This window comes from Aythya fuligula, chromosome 27, assembly GCF_009819795.1.
Source record: "Aythya fuligula isolate bAytFul2 chromosome 27, bAytFul2.pri, whole genome shotgun sequence".
In the NCBI taxonomy this organism is placed as follows: Eukaryota; Metazoa; Chordata; class Aves; order Anseriformes; family Anatidae; genus Aythya; species Aythya fuligula.
The window spans coordinates 3,287,662-3,310,983 of NC_045585.1; the positions used below are offsets into that span (position 1 = coordinate 3,287,662).

General features: G+C 50.0%; 3 protein-coding genes across 3 annotated transcripts in view; 1 reads left to right on the plus strand and 2 right to left on the minus strand.

The window, feature by feature from the left end:
- The window catches only part of LOXL2 (lysyl oxidase like 2), a 43,484-nt gene extending 38,644 nt beyond the window's left edge, over positions 1-4,840 (plus strand). The window contains exons 11-14 of the mRNA XM_032204063.1: positions 580-695; positions 1,192-1,328; positions 2,062-2,173; positions 3,620-4,840. Coding sequence (XP_032059954.1) covers positions 580-695; positions 1,192-1,328; positions 2,062-2,173; positions 3,620-3,699 — 445 coding nt within the window. The 3' untranslated portion in view covers positions 3,700-4,840. The remainder of the gene's footprint in view (positions 1-579; positions 696-1,191; positions 1,329-2,061; positions 2,174-3,619) is intronic.
- A 1,041-nt stretch (positions 4,841-5,881) lies between these two features.
- Positions 5,882-15,906, minus strand: R3HCC1 (R3H domain and coiled-coil containing 1). Its single transcript, XM_032204003.1, has 9 exons — positions 15,807-15,906; positions 14,437-14,499; positions 13,185-13,314; positions 12,353-12,490; positions 10,915-12,106; positions 10,008-10,180; positions 8,691-8,761; positions 7,796-7,891; positions 5,882-6,061 (listed from the first exon to the last, which is right to left on the minus strand). The coding sequence occupies exons 1-9, from the start codon at positions 15,904-15,906 to the stop codon at positions 5,910-5,912; spliced, it is 2,115 nt and encodes a 704-aa protein (XP_032059894.1). The 3' UTR covers positions 5,882-5,909.
- Positions 15,907-20,104: 4,198 nt separating this feature from the next.
- LOC116499452 (D(1) dopamine receptor-like) lies at positions 20,105-21,442 on the minus strand. The gene has a single exon (XM_032204177.1). It carries the CDS (start codon positions 21,440-21,442, stop codon positions 20,105-20,107), a length of 1,338 nt encoding a protein of 445 aa, XP_032060068.1.
- Between the last annotated feature and the right edge of the window lie 1,880 nt (positions 21,443-23,322).

The window sequence follows — 23,322 nt, forward strand, 5'->3', positions numbered from 1 at the left end:
GTCCCTTTTTAAAAATAAAAAAGGGGAAAAATACGAAAGAAAAAAAAAAGAAACAGCCAGGTTGCTAGCTTGGGTACGTCCTGCTCTGTTTGCAGCCTGTTAGGGACAGGTGAAATAGGGTTTTTTTGGTCAACAGGGCACTAGAAATGATAACCTGGTGCTGCTGGCTTTGATTTTTCCCACCCTATAAACCACTGGGGCAAGGCTCTCCCCTGGCACAGCTTTAGCACTTGATATATAAACAAATCCCCGGGCTGGGAGCCAGGATGGAGGCAGCCCGAGTGCTGGTGCCACGTAGGAGCGTGCCGAGGGGAACGTCTCCTGCCTGGGGTTCCTCTCTCCCTCTCCTCCTGTTGCACCTTTTGGTTCCCAGCACTTCGTGCATCGTCATTTATTTCCTCCCCCGCCGCTGTGGGAGGAGAAATTCCTGCCCGAGGGATGGAGCAGCACAAAGGCTGGGCTCTTCCCATCCACGTTGTCCCGCTGCTGGGGGCACCCCGCAGCCCTTCAGAGGTGGTAATTAAATTAAAGGGGTGTCTGCTCGCCCTAACGATGGCTCTCCCCGTCTGTGTCTTGCAGGCACTACCACAGCATGGAGGTTTTCACCCACTACGACCTCCTGAACCTCAACGGGACCAAGGTAGCTGAGGGACACAAGGCCAGTTTCTGTCTGGAAGACACGGAGTGTGAAGCAGGTGTGTTTGACAGCACCCCTCGTGCTCTCTGCTGTCCCTGTACATGTTACAGGTCTCAAAGATGCTAGGAAATTCCTGAGCAGGGCTTGAAAGGACCTGGAAACCAGTCCTGAGGATGTGCTTGGGTGGAATAATGGTCTCTATGGGTTTAAGAGCATCCCAACAGACCCCCTGTATGTCGAGGTTTCCAGACCTCAGCTTCTTACGTATTTATTCTGAGCTGCTCTGGGCACCTGAGTGTGCGTGGTCTGATTCCCAAAAAGCACGAAACTCCGAGACTTGCCCCTGGGTGATAACACAGGAAAGGTGAAAACTCCTCCCAGGCATTTAACTAGTCCATGTAAGGACTTTAAGCGAGGTAATACTGCGTTGTCTCGTCCAAAATATCGTGCCCAAAGCTTATCGCTGGCTATGGGAGCTGGAGAGCAACCAGCCCTTCATCTAACACGGTCTGTGAATCCAACACTGCATGGTTTTAACTCCTCTCCTCCTTTAGATGTGCAAAAACAGTACGAATGTGCCAATTTTGGTGAACAAGGGATCACGGTCGGATGCTGGGACGTGTACCGACATGACATCGACTGCCAGTGGATCGATATCACCGACGTCCCGCCGGGTGACTACCTCTTCCAGGTACGGGGCGGGGAAAAAGGGTTGGAGACACTGCCATTGCCCTTACCTTATCCATTGGGGATGTCAGGAATGTACCTACCTGGTTGGTTTATACATCTACAACACTGTGAACGACTGGTTATAGTGATTGTATTCCCAGAATATCTAAAGAATTAGCTAACAGAACAGCAAAATTACCAGATCCCATATTAAACCTGATTAAAAAGTCAGGGATGATAACCACAGCTTCGAGATAAGCCCTAATGAATCCAGGTGCAGCTCATATTGATATCCTACACAACCCACATGCTACCACCACGTTTCATCCCACTCTTGTCTCGTACCAAGCCTCTGAGCTGTTTGTAAGCAACGCTCGCTTCGCTTGGGGAATTAAATCGCGGTGTTTGCATGAGAAGTTGCGGCTGCCTCCTGTCGGTTTTGTGCAATTGGGGGAATTCTTCGGCTCTAAAAACAGCCACTTAAACTGTAGAGGAGCGAAGGGAATTATTTTTGTCTCCCCTGCTCTCGTGTGAAATGTGGAGAAGGTGTTTGAGGGTGTATTTTGGTGCACGGGGGAAGGTGTGAGCTTGATCTGGGTTTAATCAAGCACTTTCTGTCTGCTTTGGAAAAGCGAGTTACTTTTTTTCTAAAACAAAATAAAAAAAAAAAATGATGCTGTAGTGAAAAAGCCGACTCCACCTCGAGTCCAGCCCCTCTTCAGGTAGCTTCATGCTGTTTCTCCCTCGCTCCCCAGGTTGTCATCAACCCAAACTACGAAGTCGCCGAGTCGGATTACTCCAACAACGTGATGAAATGCCGGAGCCGCTACGATGGGCAGCGCATCTGGATGTACAACTGCCACATAGGTGAGAGGAGCCGACTCCTCAGTGAGTCCTCTGCGTTTCCACTGCAGTGTGCTTACTTACGTGCTTGATAAGACGAGCTGTCGAGTCCAGGATGGACCCTGGTACCACTGCCACGGGCGGTTGAGCAGGGGAATGGTTTGTTTTATACTCATTACCAGGGCAGCGAGGACAACACGGGTCAGAGAGCTTCCTGACCAAAATCCAGGAGAAATCCCTCTTTTTTGGGCTCGGTGGAGCAGCGATAGCAGATGTTCCAGCTGCGCCTCTTCTGCAGGGGAAGGAGCATTTCCCACTCCCCCCTAGAGGCTGTCAGGCAGGAGGAGTGCAATCTGAGTTGTTTAGGCTCGGGCAAATACCTACAAATTCCTTCCTAAACTGAATTATTACCAGCCTGGGACTGACCTCTTAAGACCCCAAAGCTGCTCTTTTCTTGAAAAGCAAACGAGGAGGGTGATGTGTGAAACAGGGCAGTGAGAGCCATCCACTCGAGCCAGAAATGAAAACACTCTGCTGTCACGTTGGTCCGAGGGAGAACAGCTGCATTATTAATTTTTATTTTTTTTTGAATGCGCATAAAATATCATCTGGAATTTTTAAGGCTTGGAAATATCAAAGCCAAGCGAGCTTAAATTTGTTTTTGCTTCAACAGTCAATTGTCAGGTCCGTTTAAAAAGGGAATCAAGTTGCAGGATAAGGCAGAACTCTGTCTTTTAACACAGAAAGCAAATTAATAGCAACTGCCTGTCAACTTCCAAGTAAAGCCTACGGTGAAGACAATATCCAGAGCTGGCTGAAGTTCTTGAAGGAATATTTTTCCTGATTTTTTTTTTCCCTCATTAGTTTGTTGCTTTTCTGAAGAAAATACTCATCTCATGTGTCATACTACAGCTTGTGACCTAGTTCAGAAAAGCCAAACCCACTTCAGTTGGATGAACAGGCACTTAAGTGTTAGATGAGCTCTCCAGCTGAGCTTGAAAATATTTCTGCTTAAAAATAAATGCGTTTAGGCTTTTATTGTCTCTCAGCTAGCAAAAATAAGGGCACGGCCCTATTTAAGAGCAGAGTAAACAGAACCCACTTACCATCAGCCTCGAGGAAGAGACCATCCCACAGGTCCTGCTAGTCATCATGTAAGTAACGTCGTTAAACAACCAAAGTTAGCAGTAAAACTGAGGATGGTTTGTAGTCTAGTCTCCTCAAGGTGTTAAAGATTAGACCCAGCACTCCTGGGGACTCCTGGTTGTTCCAATTAGGGCAATATTTAATTAATGCTTAAATAATTTAGCTCATGAAAACCCTCTTCAGCTAGTACTTGCTTAGCCCTTCAATTTTATAGCATCTTACACGGATTACGCGCAACCCCGATGTGTTCTCTGCCTCGTGCTGGTTGCAAGCTTCCTTTGTTACCTCCTGCTTCACCCCGTGTTCTTTCTGTCACCCCCCCAGGTGGCTCCTTCAGTGACGAAACGGAACAGAAGTTTGATCACTTCAGCGGACTCACAAATAACAAGGTGTCCACCCGATAAACCAGCATCGCCTCCCCCCCCCCACTATTTAAAGAAGCGAGGCTTCCTGCTTCGGTGATTTCCCTAACCACTGCACACACAAAAAAAGAGAATCAAGCAAACAATCAAAACTCTAAATTAGCAAGGTAAATTATTTCCTAAAGATGCCTTCCTTCCCAATTTAGGTGCTTGGACCACCGTGTGTCTCTTGTAATTCCAATCCCTACGACTTGAGGTAGTTAGGAGCAGGCTTTTGAACTCTACGGGGCTCCCTATCTTCACCATCCCAACCTACTCCATCAAGACTTCTCCCTCCACTTTGCAGCGCCACCTTTATTCATAACCGTAGGTCCAGGCTGCAGCGAGCACAGTTTGCCTTTGTTTGGGTTCCAACAGCCTAAATCTGTCTTTACCGTTCGTTTTCTTGGTATTTTTAAGCTCTTTGACTCAAGCTTGAACGCACCGTTGATGCGAACGCCTCCATTTGTGACGCTGCTTCTTGAACGCAGCTAATCCTCAGCACCGCCGTGTGTTTACTCCATTTTAGCAAGGAAATGCAGGAAAGAAAAAAAAAAAAAGAAGCAGCTTTTTTCTGAGCAGAACAGTCTAAAGCGTAATTTAATACTGCAGTCAAAACTCTTGTGTTCAACAATCAACTCCCAGCACAATCTCTCGAACGGAGCAGCTAATGCAGAACTGTTTTCTACAAATGCATCAGAGCTCCACGAAGCTACACCGCCACTGAAACACCTCGAAGACTTGGCAGATCTCCTGATGATGAGTCCACTGGATTGTGAATTTCCATTACACAGTAAGCTATTCACCCCACCGCTTCTACGTACACCTAAATAGTACCTTTTAAGCTGGATATTCACTCCATCTCTTCTTTAAAAGATGAGTTTAGTTAAGGCATTTTTATCATCACTGTACGTTACAGAGGTAACTTCATGGCTTTTCATCATCGGGGATCTGGACCTATGCTGTCACAGACCGCCTGTGTAAGTTGTCTTTAAAAGGATTTTTACACTTGGTAAATTCATAATGGTGCTAAGAGTGTTCCTCTGTTTGTTTGAGGACACGTTGCTACAGCTTTTCAGACACAGCTACTTGAATAAAAACGTTTTACCCAGAAAAAAAAAAAATGTTTTATTTTTTCCTAAATCCTATTTGTGTATTTCTACTCCAGGAAAGTTTAGGGCCTTGGTCACAATTCCTAGTACTGAAGTTTTGTTTTTTTTTTATCCCTCTGTGTTTGTACAGAAGACTTCTACAAGCAGCTAAAATTAACTCAATAATTGTAACTGACCATTTTGGTCCATGGGGGGGTTGAAAACATCTGTATCTGTCTCGCGCTCTCCACAGCCTACCTCACAGGGATGTTGTGAGGCTTCAAGAATGCAGAAGTCTTTTGCTAATGCCTGTCAGAATATTTCTGTCCTTTATCCAGTGACCCAGATGGTGACATCTAGCAAAGGTTTTTAGCCTACTGTAAGTTGGAAAGCTCTAATTTGTTCTCAAGATCCAGGACTGTGTAGCTAAAGCAGAGTCTGAGCTGTGTTGGATGCTCTATTGCTGCTGCTATCACAACAAGGTGTCTCACATTATCCCTCAACACCAGGCTCTGTGCAAATCAAGCAACTGTCAAGTTCTGGTTTTCTTTTCCTCATCAGTGGATAACAACTTTGCTTGCTAACAGTGCAACAAAGCAAGTCAGGCTCTTTTAAACAATGTTAAGTAAGAAGAAAAAAAACCCGAAACTCACTTGCATTCAATGCTTGTCAGTATTGTGGGATATTTTAACAATAACATTACAACAAAGTAAACATTGAACAGATTTTTTTTGACTCCTGCAGATGCTCTGCTCTGTTACAGCTCAATTTTGGCCAACAAGATACAATTCGCTCACCCTGGTGCACTCTAAAAATGAATAAGGTAGGCTTTTCTGTTAGCAGCCTTACTTTTTTTCTGCAAGTGCCCCCAGTGAGTGACAGATGCTTTGAAACAGAGCAGGGCAGGATGTGAAGAGCTAACTGCAAAGCCCACTGGGCCTGGCTCTTGAGCTCAACATCTCATTAAGAGTAAACTTTTTCCCTTCCCAACTTCATAAAGAAAAAACCGGTGCTAAATCCATAAGAGAACATCCCTGTGGTAACTCACTGTTCTGCATGCAGTTTAATATCACAGCTGTGCTCATCTACACATCTTTTTTTTTTTTTTTTAGCTGAGATGGTTTATTCTTCCTGGTCCAAGCTTTCTGGCAGGAGCCCTTCGGTGCCTGAGCTGCACTGCTGCTGCTTGTGCTTCAGTCCCAAAGCCCGGGTCACCAGCCTCCTTGCCACCGCTGTGTCAGTTTGGGGTCTCTCTTTTGCAGCCTGAAGGAGTTCTAGGTAAAAAGGGGTGAAAAGGATTCAGTTGGAGCTTATTCAGTCTCGTGGCTACACCGCAGGACTGTGAGACAGAAGGGCTGAGTTCTATTTTCTTAGATCTTTTACAGAATTAGCCCAGGAGTATGAGCAAATCATCGTACCCCTGCAGAGTATTTTGCCTTTTCTTTTAGAAAGCTGTGCCTCCAGATTTTGCACTTAAGATTTTTCAGGTAAGGTGCAATAATGCCAATTCAAAAGATATTTGGATATGATGAAACTCCAGGCCACTTCTGCAGTGGTAGAGAGATTTGTTCCCCATGAGCTTTCAGGAACAGCTTCATAACTCCTGGCAAAATTCAGCCAGTCCCATCTCTGAGAACAAAATGAAGGCACACAGTCCGACCAATTTATACACAGAGAAAAAAGTCTGATCGCAATTTCAACTAATCAAAGACATCAGCCTAAATCCTCAGAAAGCAGCAACAGAAAAATATCTGCATTTTTTAAAAAAATAGCTAAATGTATCAGATGCTTTTGGAAAGCCCTTTGGCCAGGAGTGACCAAGAACCTCCAGTTTCTGGTAAGCATCTGGCTTGCTACAGTTTCATCTTACAAGAAAGCAATATACCAAAACTCTACCAAGTCCAAAATAGTCTGCATTTGGCAATTATCTAATCATTTATCAGCAAGTGTTTGCAAATTTATTATCCAGTTAGCAATGTGGGCTTTGCTTGCTTTTTCAGAATTTTTATTAATAAAGGCAGCCCATCAGCAGCTTAAAGGAAAAGGGTCAGGCTCAGAGCATCCACAGCTTGGAAAATAAGCTCTTTTTTTAAAAAAAGAGACACTGTCAGCTAATTAAGAAAATTTGGAAGAAATTGCTATTGAAACTGAATACAAAGTTCCCCAGAAGGAGTTTATAACCTGATTCAGAAGCGTGGCAATAGGCTACAGCAAAGAGAATCAGGCAGTGAGCGTGAATGAAAGCAGATGAAGCGGAGAGTGTGAAAGCAAACCTAATTCTTTGGCATTTCATTCAAATCTAGCAGTCTTAAAAACTCAGGAACTTCTAACTGTGACAGTGTCCCTTTAAATCATTCATACTGAAATCTGTTTCAACTGCAATGTACTGGAGCACTAACAGCATAGTTGTATGTTCAGCAACGTCTCTACTGCTACAAGATTCATGGCATTTCTTTACTGTGGCAAGTATAACTGATTACAATATGATTTTAAAAGGCAATAAAACAAATAAAACAATGTTAATGGCTAAGCTTAACAATTTTGTCTTCACCTGATACCGAATAAAATTATGCCAACCACAAAGCGTAATTGCTATCAGTTTTGTCTATTTATTGTCTTTAATTGTGCAGAGTAAGAGGGCAGAAAAACTTACTGGGCAAGCCTATGGCATTTGACATGTTCACATTCACCTGTGCCTCCATTCATGCCTGCTGCAGTTATTTTGGCTGTCAGAGCAAAAACCAGCATTACTGACGCAGTAAGTTTTAACATCCCAGTGATAACAGGTTGGATGAAAATAGTGTAAGAATGCAGCAGCAGGCTGTTACTGAGAACTCTACGCAACAGCTCGCTGGCCTGCCATTGCCAATAAAGCTATTAAAAAAAAAATTTAAAAGGAATATTGGTACTTAATAGGTATTTCCCCATTTAATTTGTCATCATGACACCACCCAGGATACAGAAGACAGGCAAAGAGAGAAACAAAAGTTAAAAATAGATTGTCTTACTTGGTCGCTGAAGTGCCTTAATTTTAGACTGCCTTGTTGCGTGGATCAGTGGTCGGATCTTTAAAGAAGGATAACGCCGCCCCAGGGCTTGAGATGCTTAAAAGAACAAAGATTAAAAGAACAAAGATTGCTCAACTTAGCAGGCTGAATTGCGATGGCTTTAATCATAAAATAAAAATCAATACATGTTGTAACAGAACTGAGTATGATGAGCTTCACCAGCTAGTAAATTATCTCAAGACTTGCACTAAAACAACTGAATTCAGTCTGATCACCTTACACCACACGTTCCTTGCACAGGAAGAGTCCCAAGAAAATAGAAACAAATTTTAAAGACACCTCTGATGATTAGACTACAGCCCACGAGCACAAGTGTTCAGACTACATATGCTGCTGGATGGAAACTTCTCTTGGGATAGGCATGATCTGAGCTTGGAGCTTTTGCACCCCAAAAAAAGTCACTTTGCCAGGAGGCTTGGTGGCCAACCCCATGCCATTGTACTCACAGGGTCCCCAAAAGGACACGAGCACCCTTTGCTGCACACGTGCAGGAATTTTGCCTAGCTTTGGCAGAAAAACTGACGTGGCAGAACAGAGTAAGCTCTAGCAAGGCACCATACAAAAGGTGTCCTGCCTATTACCCAAGCCAATTAAAAACCTGCTGATCTTGCCAAGCGGAGTTTCCACACAGCACACAGTGATGCCAAGGATTAAAAGCGTTTCAAGTTTGAGGTGTGCAGGAAGAAAGAGACGATGAACCATCACTAATTCTGGCCCGAGCATGTGAAGCACCGCTGCAAACTGCTGTGTCAGGACAGGCCCTGGTGCAAGAGCAGTGAAAGCCCAGGGGCTCTGCAGGATCCTCAGCTGCAGCCAGGAGTGAGGGCACCCTTACCTGCAGACAGGCTGGAGAAGATTCCCAGGGCGTGCGTATCGTCGACCCACTGAATTTTGAAGCCACTCTCGCTAAAATGAAAAGACAATAGAAGAATATTCACTAATAGGGAAAATAAAAGCCACAGTAAAACTCATCATCCTCCTCAAGTTATGAAGAGTACTTAGTATTGTCACCCATAGCCAGCTGGTGCTTGTCAAAGCATTATATTCATCTTACAAGAAGGGAAAGGAAGGAACAGATGAAAATTAGATGTGTCCCTGTCAAGGCCACAGTCAGCTGCCCCCAAAAATGCTCTTCTTCCACCTAAAGAAGCTCTTGGCCAAAAATCAACCTCCATTTCAGGGAGCGTCTTGCAACACATAAATATTGTCATTTGCACAATGCTTTACAAACACTACCTGGTTGCTCAGTCACTTACAAGGAACAGCAAGTGATTTATAAACGTGATTTACAAAGCTTAGGAGAAAGAGACCAAAGCAAAAAAATCTAATAACGTGTCAGCGGAAAATGTGAGCTGGGGAGCCGGGACTTCAAAGATGTTTCCCACAGCACAGGAAATACAAATACAATTGACTGCTCAAATTAGATCTGTCAATTTTCAGCTCAGTTTCACTGTCAGAGCAAGTGGAAAAAAAATACGAGAGAAAACACACAGAATAGACAACAGCTTATTAAAAATGTAAATAACGCTGTTCGATTTAGAGGGACGCGTGGAGGTGAAGCGCTCACAGCCAATCCATCAGGTGTATCAGGAGGGAAGGTGGCAGACAGGGAGAGGTGCCTGCACACACCACGCCTCAGCTCCCCAGCAGAAGCAACACTAATTCAGAGCTGCACCGAGCACCATTTACCACTAAGACAGGGCTGAACTTTGCCCCAATCCTGCTGCTAATTCAGTGTCACCCTCTCAGGCACAGTGCTGTTTGTTCCCTGTATTGACATAATAAATCTTATCTCCACCAGCAGGATTGGGCCCTTTTTTTTTTCCAAACGCTTATGTAAGCATGTAATTTCAACTCAGGCACTGGGATGCGATAGCAAAGAGGCTCCTACGAAGCACATGAAGGCTCCTCGCTGAAGCTGGAACAGAAGGAATAAGCCTGCACGTAGGCAACAACGTGCCTGACAGAGCCCCGAAGAACCAGGCGTGTTTTAAATCATGCATAAACTGCAGGAAAATGTCCTTTAAAGGACAGAGAGTGTAAGACGTGGCAGCACGAAGGCAAAACTACAATTCAGTGTAGCATTAGCAGACTCTGCTGTGCATTCAAGTCTGGATACTGCTCACCTTACACCCCTCAGATGGGTACTTACTGGAAATCTGAGAAGACTTCTAAGAGGTGCTCCGTTTTCAGCGATGGGGAGAAGTCGTAGATTTCAGTTACATGTCCAAAATCCCCCTCGTTGAGCTGTGCATCTCCATAGCTGGAATAATCAAACCTGATCTTCTCGATGCTTATGTCCTTCACGGTTAAATGGCCCACAATCTGGGAATAAAAAGACATGAATAAATAAAAACAAAGTGGTTTATAAAAGCTGCATTTCTAAAAAAGCTCCCTAAGTGTAGGAACAGGCACAGGTAGCTGATCCTTTGAAGGCACATTATGGAAAACAAAGATCAGACCAGCACGGGACAAAGCTGCTTCTGCTACTACCACTCCTGCACTGCCTCAAGAAAGCAATTTGGTTCCCAATTTGGGCTAACCACTTCCCTGTGTTATGGGGAGAAGGTGGGAAATTATCACAACAAAGACATGAAAGACCAAGAGGCGTGTGGTGAAAGCAGGGAGGACTGCACAACCACCAGGGCAGCTGCGGCCGCTCCGCCACCTTTTGCGCATCGCCTTCGGGGCTTCTCAGCTCTGCCCTGGCTTAGTCCTGGTCCAGAAACACCCAAATGGTTCAAATCTGGGTGATACGCTGCAAAAAAATGGACCAAGAGCTCATTTCCAAGAGCAGTCGGGTGTCCACCAGACAAGATTTAATCTCAAAGAGCAACCCTGCAGGGTCCTGCCTCAGTCCCTCCAAAGCATCTCACAGAATGTTTGGGGTTGGAAGGGACCCTAAAGATCATCTAAATCCACCCCAAAGGCCACGCTTCTGCCGACAGCTTCAGCAAACACCTGCGAAGCCCCGGCACGAGCTCTGGCCTCCTGTTGTTGAGGGACAACTCCTGAGCCGCCCTTCTTTCCTCAAAACAATTCCCCGGGGCAAACGCTACCTCTTTCAGGAGCTCTGCAGAACAGTCGTCCTCGAGGCTGCTCTCCCGCCCCGGGGTGGCCGCGCTCTCCTCTTTATCACCTGCAGGCAGCCGCAGCTCACGCCACAGCGCGTCGGCCAAGCCCGAAGGCTCCTTGTCATGCTCTGGCACCTCCACCCAGCGCTTCTGGTCGTCGTGGCCTGATGGCTTGGCACCACCCGTGGGCTCAGGTACAGCCAAGGGCTCATCTTGGGCTCCGGGGGGGCTCTGGTGCTGGCTCTGCTCCCCCTGAGCACCACCGGGGCACTCCTGAGGCTCAGAGGAACTTTTGCCCAGCTCCGACGCGCCGGCACTCGCTAAGTCCCTGCCCTGTTCTTCCAGTGGTGGCACGTTTCCGCCGCTCTCCAGGCTCTTGGCATCAGCACAGCTCTTATCTCGGTCGTTCAGCACCAGCGACGTTGCAGCAGGCAGGTCTGTGCAGGAGTCAGTGCCACGGCTTCCCGACAGGGAGGAGTTTGTGCTGCTCTCCACCACTCCGGCAGCCTGGCCCTTTTGGTCTGGAGCGTGGCACAGGGTCTTGCTACCTTCTGCTACGACACGGCTCTGCTCTTGCTCTTCTGCTTCAGCTCGGTTTTCGTTGTGTATGGAAGGAAGGGAATCGGAACAGTCTTTATCCCGACTTTCCTGCCCAGAGAAATTATTATTTTCTAACAAGGGGACATCCGCACGGCATGGAGGATGGTCATCGTTTGCATCATCGTTACTTTTTCCTGAAACACTCTCTTCTCCAGGGACTTGTTGCTTGTCAAGGGCCAAGGAGACACCACTGGCTGCTGCACTGGATTCAGGGCCACCTTCAGGCTTACCCAGCCCATCCTGGGCGTCCCCAGCTGCAGCCTCAGGGCAGATCTCCCCTTCTCGTGCCACATCCACACCCGACTCGGTGCCAGCCACCACCGGGCTCTCGTGCTCCCCCCATTCTGCCTTCTTGCGCATCGCTTTGGGGACGTACAGGGCTTTATCCGGCTTCTTTCGGGGCGGCCTTTTAATCCTGCCAGACCCCACGCAGGCTCGAGATGCGTCACCGTGCCCGTCCCCACCGTGCCGAAGCCTGGCACCCCCCCGGCCGCCACCACGACCCCAGGGCTGGGGAGGTCGGTGAGGTCTCGGTGCGTTGGCGCTGGGGTTTTGGTCGCCGCTTTCACCGGGCAGCCTAGGAGCAAGAGAAGAGGCATGAGGAGCCTGAGTAAAAAGAGAGAAAGCAGGGAAATGATCGGATCTGCACATAAAAGTCTGCAGACGGGGGAAAAAAAGAGCTTCCACTTCCCTAGTGACCAGAAGATGCTATTAATAGGACACCCTCCTCTTTGCTGAGAAGCACCGTGCAAGTTTCAGGCGTCAAAGCTGGAATAAAAACCTCACGGCCAGAGAAATTGCTGTCACATCCACCGCCCAGTACCTTATGGCTGAGTGGCAGATGACCGTCCTCCTCCTCCATCCTTCTCCAACCGAAAAGCTGCTCAGCAAATCCACGTTCTCCACGGTCCTGTGGATCAGGTACCGGAGGCGACTGGACAGAGGGGGGAACAGGAGCACCCTGGAAAAGACAGAGGGGTCGGGGGCATCAGCAGCTTGCAGGAAGAAAAAGGACAGGGATGCAGCAATAAATTTACTTAACTGTAATTTGTTTTATAATTGCACTCTCTGACAAACATTTAAAAGTTATAAAACAAATATTTAAGGTCATTACAAGCTGGTGGGATAGCTGAACTAAGAATTCCCTCCCCTGCTCCTGCCTGAACCCCCTTTTTTTTTGCCATCTCAAGGGTTTCACAGGTCACTGGATCAGGAAGGAGACCCAGTTTAAAGCCAGCCTGGACGAAGAAAAATGACGCAGCAAGCGCAAGGCGACGAGGTTGCTGCCGGGGGGAGGATCTGCTGCACAGGAAGCCCTCAGCAGAGCGGGGAGCTGAACTATTTGATTACAAAACTATTAATTATAACTCTGCCAGGCTGACTACAGCGAGCCCAGCCAGACTGGAGCTGGTGTAAAAGCCACCAGCGTCCAAAATAATTCTGCTCGAAGGCACCTTAAGGGCAAAGCAGGCACGGCAGAAACTCCAAGCTGGCTCTTGTCCCGTGGGGAAGCCCCGAGCTCCGCGTCCAGGCAGATCTTGCAGCTCCCAAAGGCTGCCACGCAAACCCAGCTGCTGCTTTCACACCCCGGAGGACTGATTCAAAGCAAAAAGGTCTCGCAGCAAGCGAGACCCCAAGACGCCAAGCGCCCCTACCTGTGGTGCTGCCCCTGGAGCATGAAGTGCTCCAGCTCCTCCGCGATCCTGCCCACGAAGTCATCCTCGTTGGGCGAGAGGAAAACGCCATCCATGCAGCGCAGCGCCAGGGTGGCAGCGGATGGGAGGCCTGGGGAGGGACGGGGACGCATGGGGACCCCCTGCACCCACTGCCATTTCTGCGCACCCCCATACCATGTGCACCCCACCGCACCCCAAACCTTCCCTCTGTACCCCCAGTACCCCAAACCTCCCCTCCGCACCCCCAGCACCCCACTGCACCCCGTCCCTTCCCTGCACACCCCCAGCACCCAGCTGCACCTCGTCCCTTCCCTGTGCACCCCCAGCACCCCAAACCTTCCCTCTAGAGCCCCAGCACCCTGCTATACCCCAAACCTTCCCTCCACACCCCCTGCACCCCAAACTTTCCCTCTGCACTCCCAGCACCCCAAAGCTTCCCTCTAGAGCCCCAGCACCCTCCTATACCCCAAACCTTCCCTCCAGACACCCAGCACCCAGCTACACCCGAAACCTTCCCTCTTCACTCCCAGTGCCCCAGACTTTCTCTCCACACCCCCTGTGCCCCAAACCTTCTCTCCACAGCCCCAGTGCCCCACTGCACCCCAAACCTTCCCTCTGGACCCCCAGCACCCCAAACCTTCCCTGCACACCCCCAGCACCCAGTTACACCCCAAACCTTCCCCCTGCACCCCCAGCTCCCCACTACTTCCCAAACCTTCCCTCTAGACCCCTAGCACCCAATTATACCCTAAACCTTTCCTCCACTCCCCCAGTGCCCCAAACCTTCCCCACACACCCCCAGCACCCCAAACCTTCCCCCTGCCCCCCCAGCACCCCAAACCTTCCCTTTAGCGCCCCAGCACCCAGTTACACCCCAAACCTTCCCTCTGGACCCCCAGCACCCCAAACCCTCCCTCCACACCCCCAGCACCCAGTTACACCCCAAACCTTCCCTGCACACCCCCAGCACCCAGTTACACCCCAAACCTTCCCCCTGCACCTCCAGCACCCCAAACCTTCCCTGCACACCCCCAGCACCCCGCTACTCCCCAAACCTTCTCTCCGCACCCCCAGCGCCCCAAACCTTCCCCGCACGCCCCCGGCCACCCCCCTACCCCTTTCCCTTCACCCCCAGGCACCTCCATTCCCTCCCCACACCCTTTTATCCCCTCACACAGCCCAAATGGGGGCTCCCCGGACCCCCGGCCGGGCCTCCCCGCGCCTCCCCTACCGCCAGGCCCGGCCGAGCGCCGCTTCCCGGTGCGGCGCCTGCGCCCGGCCCCGGCCCCGGCTCCTCCCGCCGGGCAGCGCCGCCCCCGGGCCCGGGGGGAGCGGGGCGGGGGCTCCGTGAGGGGAAAGGGGGTCCAAGAAACCCCTTTAAGGCCCTAAATGGGTTTAGGGGTCCAGTGTCCCGCTCCTGGGTGGGGAAACGGTGGAAATATGAGGGAATTGTGGAATATCCTGAGGTGGGAGGGACTCGCAAAGGTCGCCAAGTCCTGGTTCCACGCGGTTTTACCCCAAAGTTCAGACTGTATGGCTAAAGGCACAGCCCAAATGCTTCTTAAAGTCCCACAGGCTTGGTGCTGTGACTACATCCCCAGGGAGCCTGTCCCAGTGTGTGACCACCCTCTCAGTGAAGGATCTCTTCCTGATGATGTCCAGCCTGAACTTCCCCGTCCCAGCCCCATGATGTTCCCTCAGGTCCTGTCACTGTCCCCTTGGTCCTGTCACTGTCCCCGGGGTCCTGTCACTGTCCCCAAAGGGAAAAGTTCAGCACCTGCCCCTCATGAGGAGGCTGTAGACCACCATGAGGCCTCCCCTCAGCCTCCTCTTTTCCAGGCTGAACAAAGTCACCTCAGCTGCTCCTCGTATGTCCTCCCCTCTAGGTCCTTCACCATCCTTGCAGCCCTAAACCCAAACCCGGGCTCTACGTACGGACTAGGGGATGAAAGGCTGGAGAGCAGCCCCGCAGAGAGGGACCTGATGGTTGTGGTTGACAGCAAGCTGAAGATGAGCCAGAAAAGATGTGAAATTATTGGCCAGAGAAGGGCTATGAAGATGGTGAAGATGCGTAAATGCTAGGGAAAACATTTTCTGCAGGCAGCAGGAGGAAGGGTTTCAAGAACTGCTGCACAGAAGAGCAGCAAGGCTCTCCTTGGCCAGCTCAGGGCAGTATTTGGTGTCTCCCTGGGGTGTCATCAGCCCCCCAGGTCACTGAAAGCATCCCTGCTGCTCCGGGCAGGAGCAGAGAGGGGCACTGCCTGCTCCCTGCTGGGAAATCGCTGCTGGTCAGCATGGGAGAGAGGTAGATGAAAATGAAACACATAATTCATTAGTGATATGCTTAAAGTAACTGATGACCCTCATTTCTTTTGGGGGAGCAGTAAAAAGACATGTCTGGGCTCCCGTAGATGCTCCACACCCCGTAACAGGCTTGCCTTGGCATCACAAAATCCTCCTCTCAGGGTTAATGTCTCCTGCTCTCCCCCTCAGCTGATTGCCCAGAATTACCATATAGATTGGCAAAGCCAGGCCTGTGATTGCACAAGAGCTTCTGCCAGGCTCCTTCAAACACCCTGAGCCCCTCGTCCTGCCTCTCACCTGCAGCCTGCTCTGGCCTCTGCCTGATGAGGAGCAGCTGATGTTTGGAAGCAAAGCCAAGCAAGGCAGCAACATAAACCAGCATCCTCCCGTTCCCCATCCCTGCATTATCATCCCCTTCTCTGCTAAATCCATTCCCCCTAAACCTGAAAAAATTCACTTTGAGGGCAACAGCCCCCCTGCCCCACGTCATCCACCCAGACAGGCTCCTGCAGCAACCGCAGCCACCACCTGCACGCTTAATTCCTGCCTGCCCCAGGCCCTTGCAATAAAATGTGCTTGATTTTGTGACTGCACAGAGCAGGACGGTGCCCTTTTCCCAGCCTTAGAGCATCCTTTCTAGCCCAGATGGATACAAGCACGATTCCTAGCCTGGGTTTGAGAGGTGAGAGCCAGCCTGGGATGCCGAGCCCTGGACGCAGGGTGAGGTTTCCCCTTGCACCCCTCTGGTATTTACCCCTGAGCAGAGATGGATAACAGACCTTTCCTCCCCAAAACATGCTGGTCCATCTGCCCTGCACTTGCCTGAGCTCTCGGAGAAGGCTGCCAGCTGCTGTACCTTCTCTCTGGGGTGCAGCCCCCAATTTCCATTTAAATTGAGATTTTTACATTCCTTCTCCCTTAGTCCCAATGTGCCCAGGTTTACTGAGTGCCTTTGGACACTTGAATTGCGCCTGATGGGACCTGGACACCTCTCCCTGGTTAATGATGTCTCTTTGCACATAATCAGGCACCAAATGAGATAATGTTGGGGCCCTGGTAACTCCACAGCAGCTGCTGCAGCAGCAAATTGGAGCACTCAGAGTACTGAAGTCACCAGTTTGTTATCTTATTCCACAATCCAGCTTGCATTAGACTAGAGCACCTATTTATTCATTTTACTCCTACCTAGACTGCTCAGCAGTGACAGCCACGCTCATCCTGACAGCCCCACAAGCACCCATTTCCCAACCTGTCTGCAGGGCGAGCCAGCTCTGCTGCTCTCATCCCACCCACGGCAAAACCAGAGCTCCAAAAACCCAAATGACTTACCTGGGATTACAGGGCAGGACGGGAGCAGTGCTTACAACAGCACGCAGAAGTCCTGACCCCCAGTTTCTGCTCCAGGATCAGCCCCGGGTAGGAATTCATTTCACTCACCTCTGAAATACAGCCAGGGACGTAGCAGCACACTGCACAACCTCAGGGTGGAAGGAGGAGGATGCTTCCCAGCAGGACTGCGGAGCAAAATTCAGAGAAGCAGAAAGCAATCAGTGGAAAACCAAACAGGTCTGGGCTTCCAAGGACTGTCGGAGACACTAAATAAGAAGAGCTTCCCACCTCACCTCAAAGGGCTGTGTTCCAGGCCAGCAGATGACGTGAGAACAAGCAAGGTGATGACACATGGGAATAATTCAGGCTAGTGGTCTGGCTTTTTTCACTGAGAAATGAGCCTTAGCTCACGTTCTGCCTCGGTGCCTCCTGTCTCCGTGTCACTGCACCCTGGTGCTTTTTCTCTTTTTCCCCTCGATCTGCAGCATCTTCTCTTTCCTCACTCCTGTCCCCCACAGCACTGTGCTTCGTTCCTGGTGCTAGCAAACCTCGGGAGCTGGAAAAGCACTGCAAGGCACAGCCCTGGTGGTGTGCAGCTATGAAAGGCTGAGTGATTGCAGAGGGAGAGGAGTTTCTGGATCAGGAGATGCCCAATTTGCCCTCACCCAGGTGCGAGGCAGCACCAAAAACTGTGTTATCCCAGCTGACCTGAGACTCTGCATGAGCCAGGTTTCCTAAGGCTGTGGTTGAGGTGTCAGAGGATGAGAAGCGTCTGCTCTCTGCCTCATCTCCGTGACAGCAAAATAAAGCAGCCCCTTCTGAAGCAAAGTTAGACATGGCATGTTTTTTGCCAAACAAAGCCCAAGTCACACACCTTTCTGGAGCTGTTACCCATTTCCCTGATGTGCAGAGGCCTGCTCCACAGCCTGGAGGCTTTTGGTTTAGCTCAGTGTCACCACCTTGCATCTTCTGGTGCAGATGCCAGGAAGGAAACAGCCCTGGCACGTAGCAGGTCGAGTCAGAGGGAGCTGGGGCACTGCACCCTCTGTAGGAGAGAGCCCCAGCCGGCTGGAGCAGGGGATTGAGAGGAACAAGAGATCTCCTGCAGCACTCCCAAACTCCACACAAGTTAAAAGCAGACAGTAACCATACAAAAAAGAAGACCCAGCTCTATCAGAGGTTCACATCATCGTCTCCATTGTGTTTCTTTTGCAGGTTTACCCTGCAGCTCATCGTAGATACCCATGGGACACTGAAGCACTAGATTTTCTCCAATCTCTTTATATAGAGTCATGGATTAAAGCCCAGCACCTCACGACAAGATGATCTTATTAAATTGTTCCGAAGCAGGGAGACCAGGACAGGACCTTCACTGGCTGGATATTATATGTAGTCCCAAATAAAGCACAACACACGTGCTACAACCCAGCTTTTAGTGGAGAAATCACCGTGTGTCCTGCAGTAACGTCCACATGAAGTCATTCACGTTGGGCCTCCTAAAAAACACTAGGCAACATCATCTGAGAACAATTCCTTCTGTAAGTTAGGCTGCCCTGTCCTCTCACAGCTGAAAAGCCCCGAGACTGTCTCAGGTTTAACAGCTACCTTTGCTTCTGTGTGGGGAACCAGCTACAAATGAAGCTGAGGCTTATCAGCACTTCCCCAGAGAAATCCGAGCATCGACCTTGGAAGTACGGCAAGCTCTGCTCCCCTCCCACACCGATTATGCTGAAACTTGACTATAATTGGGCTCTATTTAATAATTACCGTTCCTCTATAATTATCACTTGCTGATTTTTCTCTTTGTTAATGTTTGCAGGGAGCGGGGGGGAGGCTCTTCTGCTGTGCCAGAGAGCTAAAGATGTCTCGGAGTCGAGGCGACACGGGTGTGCTGCTCGCTGCCGCAGTGTTTAAGCGAGCACCGATCAAAACACGCTCCAAAATCACTCGTGTCACAGTCGACAGTGAAATGCTGGGGCTGCTCGCTTGCCATTTCTACCCCGAGCAAGCCAGACACAAGCTCCAAGGTGCACAGGAGAGGCTAATTAAAGAGTACAGGTGAGCAAGGAGCGCTTCTGAAGAAGCCATTATTATTGAAATGAGACAGCAAGGGAGGCAGGCAGGAAGGATCCTTAATGAAATGGGGGAGGAAGGGAATTAGAGGGAGAACAAAGTGAAAGGGGGAAGAAGCAGACTGTGAAAAGGAAGGGGGCATGACTGCTGGAAGATGTGGCACAGGGATGAAGCCAAATCTGCAATGTTCTTGCTCGCAATTTGTCCTCTCGAGGCTGAAGGGCTCAGGCACCCTCGTTACCAAAGGCCCCCAGCAAATGGTCCAGTGTCCTGGGGCTAAAACGTGCTCCTTGTTCATCCCAGACTGCCCTCAGCTGGGCATGTCCCAGCTTAGAGAGAGGCTGGCCCTGCTTCAGGGGCCAGGGCAGACCTTTAGCAGGCAGAATCCTTTGCTAATGAGCAAATGCCCTGCAGGATGCTCCAAACGAGCTGCTGCCAAGCACAGCCCCAGGGCTCCAGGAAAGGTGGCTGCTCGCTTGTCTGGCCTGCAGGATAACCTGCCTGAACTACAGGGAGGCAGTCAGAGGTGAGCCTAATCATCTCTCAGATAAATTTATCCCCGCAAGGCCACTGCCACCTTCCTGCACAACCCCCCAGAAAAGTGTTTTTCCCCATCTATGCACCTCAGCGCTGTTCCACCAAGCACAAGGCAGCACTACAGAGCATTCAATTTAGCTTGTGCCCATGGAGCAGCCTCTGGCTGATGGCTTTTTGGACACAGCCCCTCTCCCCACAAGCACAGCTGCAATTTTACTTCGTGGACTAAGTAGGAGAGGCTCAGCAGACCACAACAGCCCCTGCTTTGTCAGCTGAAGTCACAACGAAGGTGGAATTCGAGCCCTTGCATTTCTGTCTTTCGCAGAAAGCATTTTCCCTTGTCTCAGTTGGAGGAAGCAGCCACACAGATTTCTCCTGGCCACCTGGTCTGGATCTGAAACTGCAAGTTACAAACAAAAATTTAAATAAATTATATATATATATATATACATATATATATATATATATATATATATATATATATGTGAATCCCTTAAGCCATCTGGAAAATCACTCTGGCTATTCCACACTTTTTAATGCCAACTCCTGCCCAGGATCCACGTTATCTTCAAAAATCCATAAAATAGGCAATAGCTGATCCATCTGAGACCCTGTTCCACCTGAGACCATTGTACCACCCTGCTCCCAAGCCTGTCTCAATCCATGGCATTGCTGGTGAAAGGTGTAATCTTCTCCAGCGAGACAGCCACTTCGTGCTCCACCTGTATCACTGCAGGGCAGGTGCTGTGAGAGGAGAGCTGAGAAACCTTGTCGAAGGACACCTCGTTGTTTTCCAGCTGCGGAGCAGCGTGGGGGAGAAGCTGGGGGGAGCTAAGGGTCACCATTTCCTTCTGATAGGTGCTGTCGTGGTGGTAGGAGACCAGCTCGTTGCTGAAGTTCACCGTCTCCACCGCGTTGCTGGGGCAAAGGTGGGCACAGCCCAAGAGGGTTGCGAAGGCTCTCCGAAAATCTGCGTTGAAGGCGTAGATGATGGGATTGAGGGAAGAGTTGGCCCAGCCAAACCAGACAAAGATGCTGAAAACGGTCTCGCTGACGCAAGGCAGCTCTCCTGGCTCGTGGAGGTCGAGATCACAAAAGGGCACCATGCAGTTGAGCACGAAAAAAGGCAGCCAGCAGAAGACAAAGACACCCATGATGACGGAGAGGGTCTTGAGGACCTTGGTCTCCTTCTTGAAGGAGTTCTTCAGGGAGGCTCCGTGAGGGCAGTCGCTGCTGTGGCAGCTTTGGGCATGTTCCACTGCTCTCTCCAGGGAGGAGATCCTGCGGATCTGCCGCCGGGCAATGCGGAAGATGCGGGTGTACGTCACGATCATGATGGCAACGGGGATGTAGAAGCTAACGAGAGAAGACGAGATGGCGTAAGTCCTGCTGAGGCTGGAATCACAGCTCTCCTCCTCCCCGGTGACGTTCACACCCAGCTCCTGCTCCCCATGGAGCTCACGGTCCTTGTGCCACTTCAGCTGCACGGGGATGAAGGAAATCAAGAGGGAGAGCAGCCAAGCCACCGCGATCATGACGAAAGCCACGCGCTGTGTCATCCTCCTCTCGTAACGGAAGGGGCTGGAGATGGCCCAGTAGCGATCCACGCTGATGATGCACAAATTGAGGATGGAAGCTGTGGAGCACATGATATCAAAAGCCACCCAAACATCACAGAAAGCCCCGAAGGGCCAGAACCCTGCCACCTCGGTGGCGGCCTTCCAAGGCATCACCAGGACAGCCACGAAGAGGTCAGACACCGCCAAGGAGATCACAAAGAAGTTGGTGACCTTAGAGCGCAAGTGGCTGAACCTGATGACGGCCACGCACACCAGGGTGTTGCCCAGGAGCGTGGAGAGGATGAGAAGGAGAAGTAAGGCAGCTGTCACCCCGCGGAAGGACAACGTGGAGTTGCCTTCCTCTGTCCAGCTCTTCCTGCTCCTGGTGTCGTTGATCACAGCCTCCCTTTCCACGGAGGAATAAAAACCATCCATGGGCTTCCTGTTCCAGTCCTTTGAGGGATTTCACAGCTGTTCAAGTCTCTGTCAGCATCCCAAATGCTGTTTCTGCTGCTCTGTTGACGGCTCAGAAGCACCAACTGCAATCCTCCCAGCTCTCACAGCCAGCCAGATGACCCAGCACAAGGAAAAGCACTTGAAGCCCTCACTCTTTTCCAAGCCTCCTGCTGACAGCGCGGCATTTAGTTTTTAATCTTGCCTCCCACCCCACTTCTCTTCCTTTGCAGCCCGCCGTTCACAAAGAGCTGGCACTCACCTCTGGCGGTTGAGCAAGCTGGGAGGGCTTTGCTGCAAAACCCTTCTCCCTCTCCTCTCTCAGAAGCTCTTCAGCTGTTGATGAGCTCTTGCCTGCTGCAGAATCCCAGTCGATCCCTTTTGTACTGGCCAGGCTGGGACTCGCTGCCAGGCACAAGAGGGAGTTGGGCTCTTGTGGACGGATGCTCTCTGCTCTAAAACAGGCTGCTCTGCTCTCTGCTCTTCCCTCTCCTGCTGATTGCCTCTGGATTCCACACAGGTGAGAGCTGGCTCTGCCAGTTGCTTGGGAATTAGGGGTAAAAGAAACATTCAAGTGGGATTTGAGCTGCAAAAATTCCTTCAGGAGAAAAAGAAAGCAACAAATAAAACAGAACAAAACAAAATGTCTGTATAAAACTAACTTTTTTTTTCCTTCTGAAAGTATCAGACAAAGCAGTTTTCAGTCACTCTTCTGGTAGAGTTTCCTTATAGGATCAAAGAGGGTATTGAACATTACTTTTTTTGAAAATCCTGAATAAATTAGAAGTTTTACATCCTGAATAAATGAGAATACTTTCAGAAAAAGCGATATAAGGTAGTTTCCCCTCCAAGCTCAGCATTCTTTAATTTGATTCCTAAATAGCTCCACGTTAGCTATCACCTCAGCAATCAACTGTCAGCTGACAACATTACCCTGAAAATCACGATGCCTTTCCAGCAGAGCCACTAACCCTGTCAGCAAATAGTGCTCATCCCCAAGAGGTCTGCTTGCCAACATTGAGGGGAGAAATGTTGTGGTATTCCGACCTACTAATAAATAATTTAGTCTTGGAAGCAAGCAGATCCCATCCCTGGCTTTATAACTGAAACCACTCCAGCCTAAAGGGCTCCCCTGATAAAGAAACCTCAGAAAACTCCTTCAAGGAGGCAGGTTTCCTCGAGAGCCAGCTCTGGAACAGCTGCTTAAATGGGGCCTGCTTTTGAGAAACGCTTTGCTAGTAAGCTGGCCAAGACACAAAAGGGCAGCAAAAGCTCTCCAAATCAAACTGGAAAAAAAAAACACCAAGTGAGGCAGCTCAGCGCTGATCCATTCATTGCATCGATAGCTGTGGTCGTGTATCACAAGGACCTCTGCCACTGCTGCCACTTCAGAAGAAAGCAGCAGCCAATCCATACAGCTTCAGCTCAGCTGCACCGAGATTTAATTACCCTGACCCCGTAACCCAGGCTTTGCATAATCCCTGGCAGAGCAGGAACTGCCCAAGAACAACTTCGCAACAAGAGCGCAATTATCCTCTGGAAGATGCAGCACCGAGCAGCTTACTCCTAAAATAAACAGCACGCTTGCTCTGTGACAGGTTAAAGCAACTCGCTGCCTACATGCCACGGAGTTTACTTCTGAAGGCTTTGTTTAATTAAGCCTCATTAGTTCCGCCGGCTTCCAGCGGGCTCCTGCCAAGTGCCTATGCCGAGCAAGGCAGCTAGATGGCACCAAGAGCCGGCTCACGGCTCTTTTGTGTCAGGCCAGCTCCCTGCCTCCTGTCCAAAATTCAGAGGAAAAGGAGAGCCCTCGAGTTGCCCAGACACCCCAGGGCTCTGGCCGGGTCCCTGTCAGCTTTAAT

What these genes read in the sequence shown, in the direction of transcription:
- LOC116499452 (XM_032204177.1), bottom strand. Translation starts at nt 21,442, where the DNA reads ATGGATGGTTTTTATTCCTCCGTGGAAAGGGAGGCTGTGATCAACGAC.
- R3HCC1 (XM_032204003.1), bottom strand. Translation starts at nt 15,906, where the DNA reads ATGGGGAACGGGAGGATGCTGGTTTATGTTGCTGCCTTGCTTGGCTTT. An exon ending in CTCCAGGGGCAGCACCACAG is followed by an intron (nt 12,491 to 13,184) that starts GTAGGGGCGCTT and finishes TGTCTTTTCCAG; the next exon opens with GGTGCTCCTGTTCCCCCCTC. An exon ending in TAAGGCACTTCAGCGACCAA is followed by an intron (nt 6,062 to 7,795) that starts GTAAGACAATCT and finishes CTTTTTACCTAG; the next exon opens with AACTCCTTCAGGCTGCAAAA.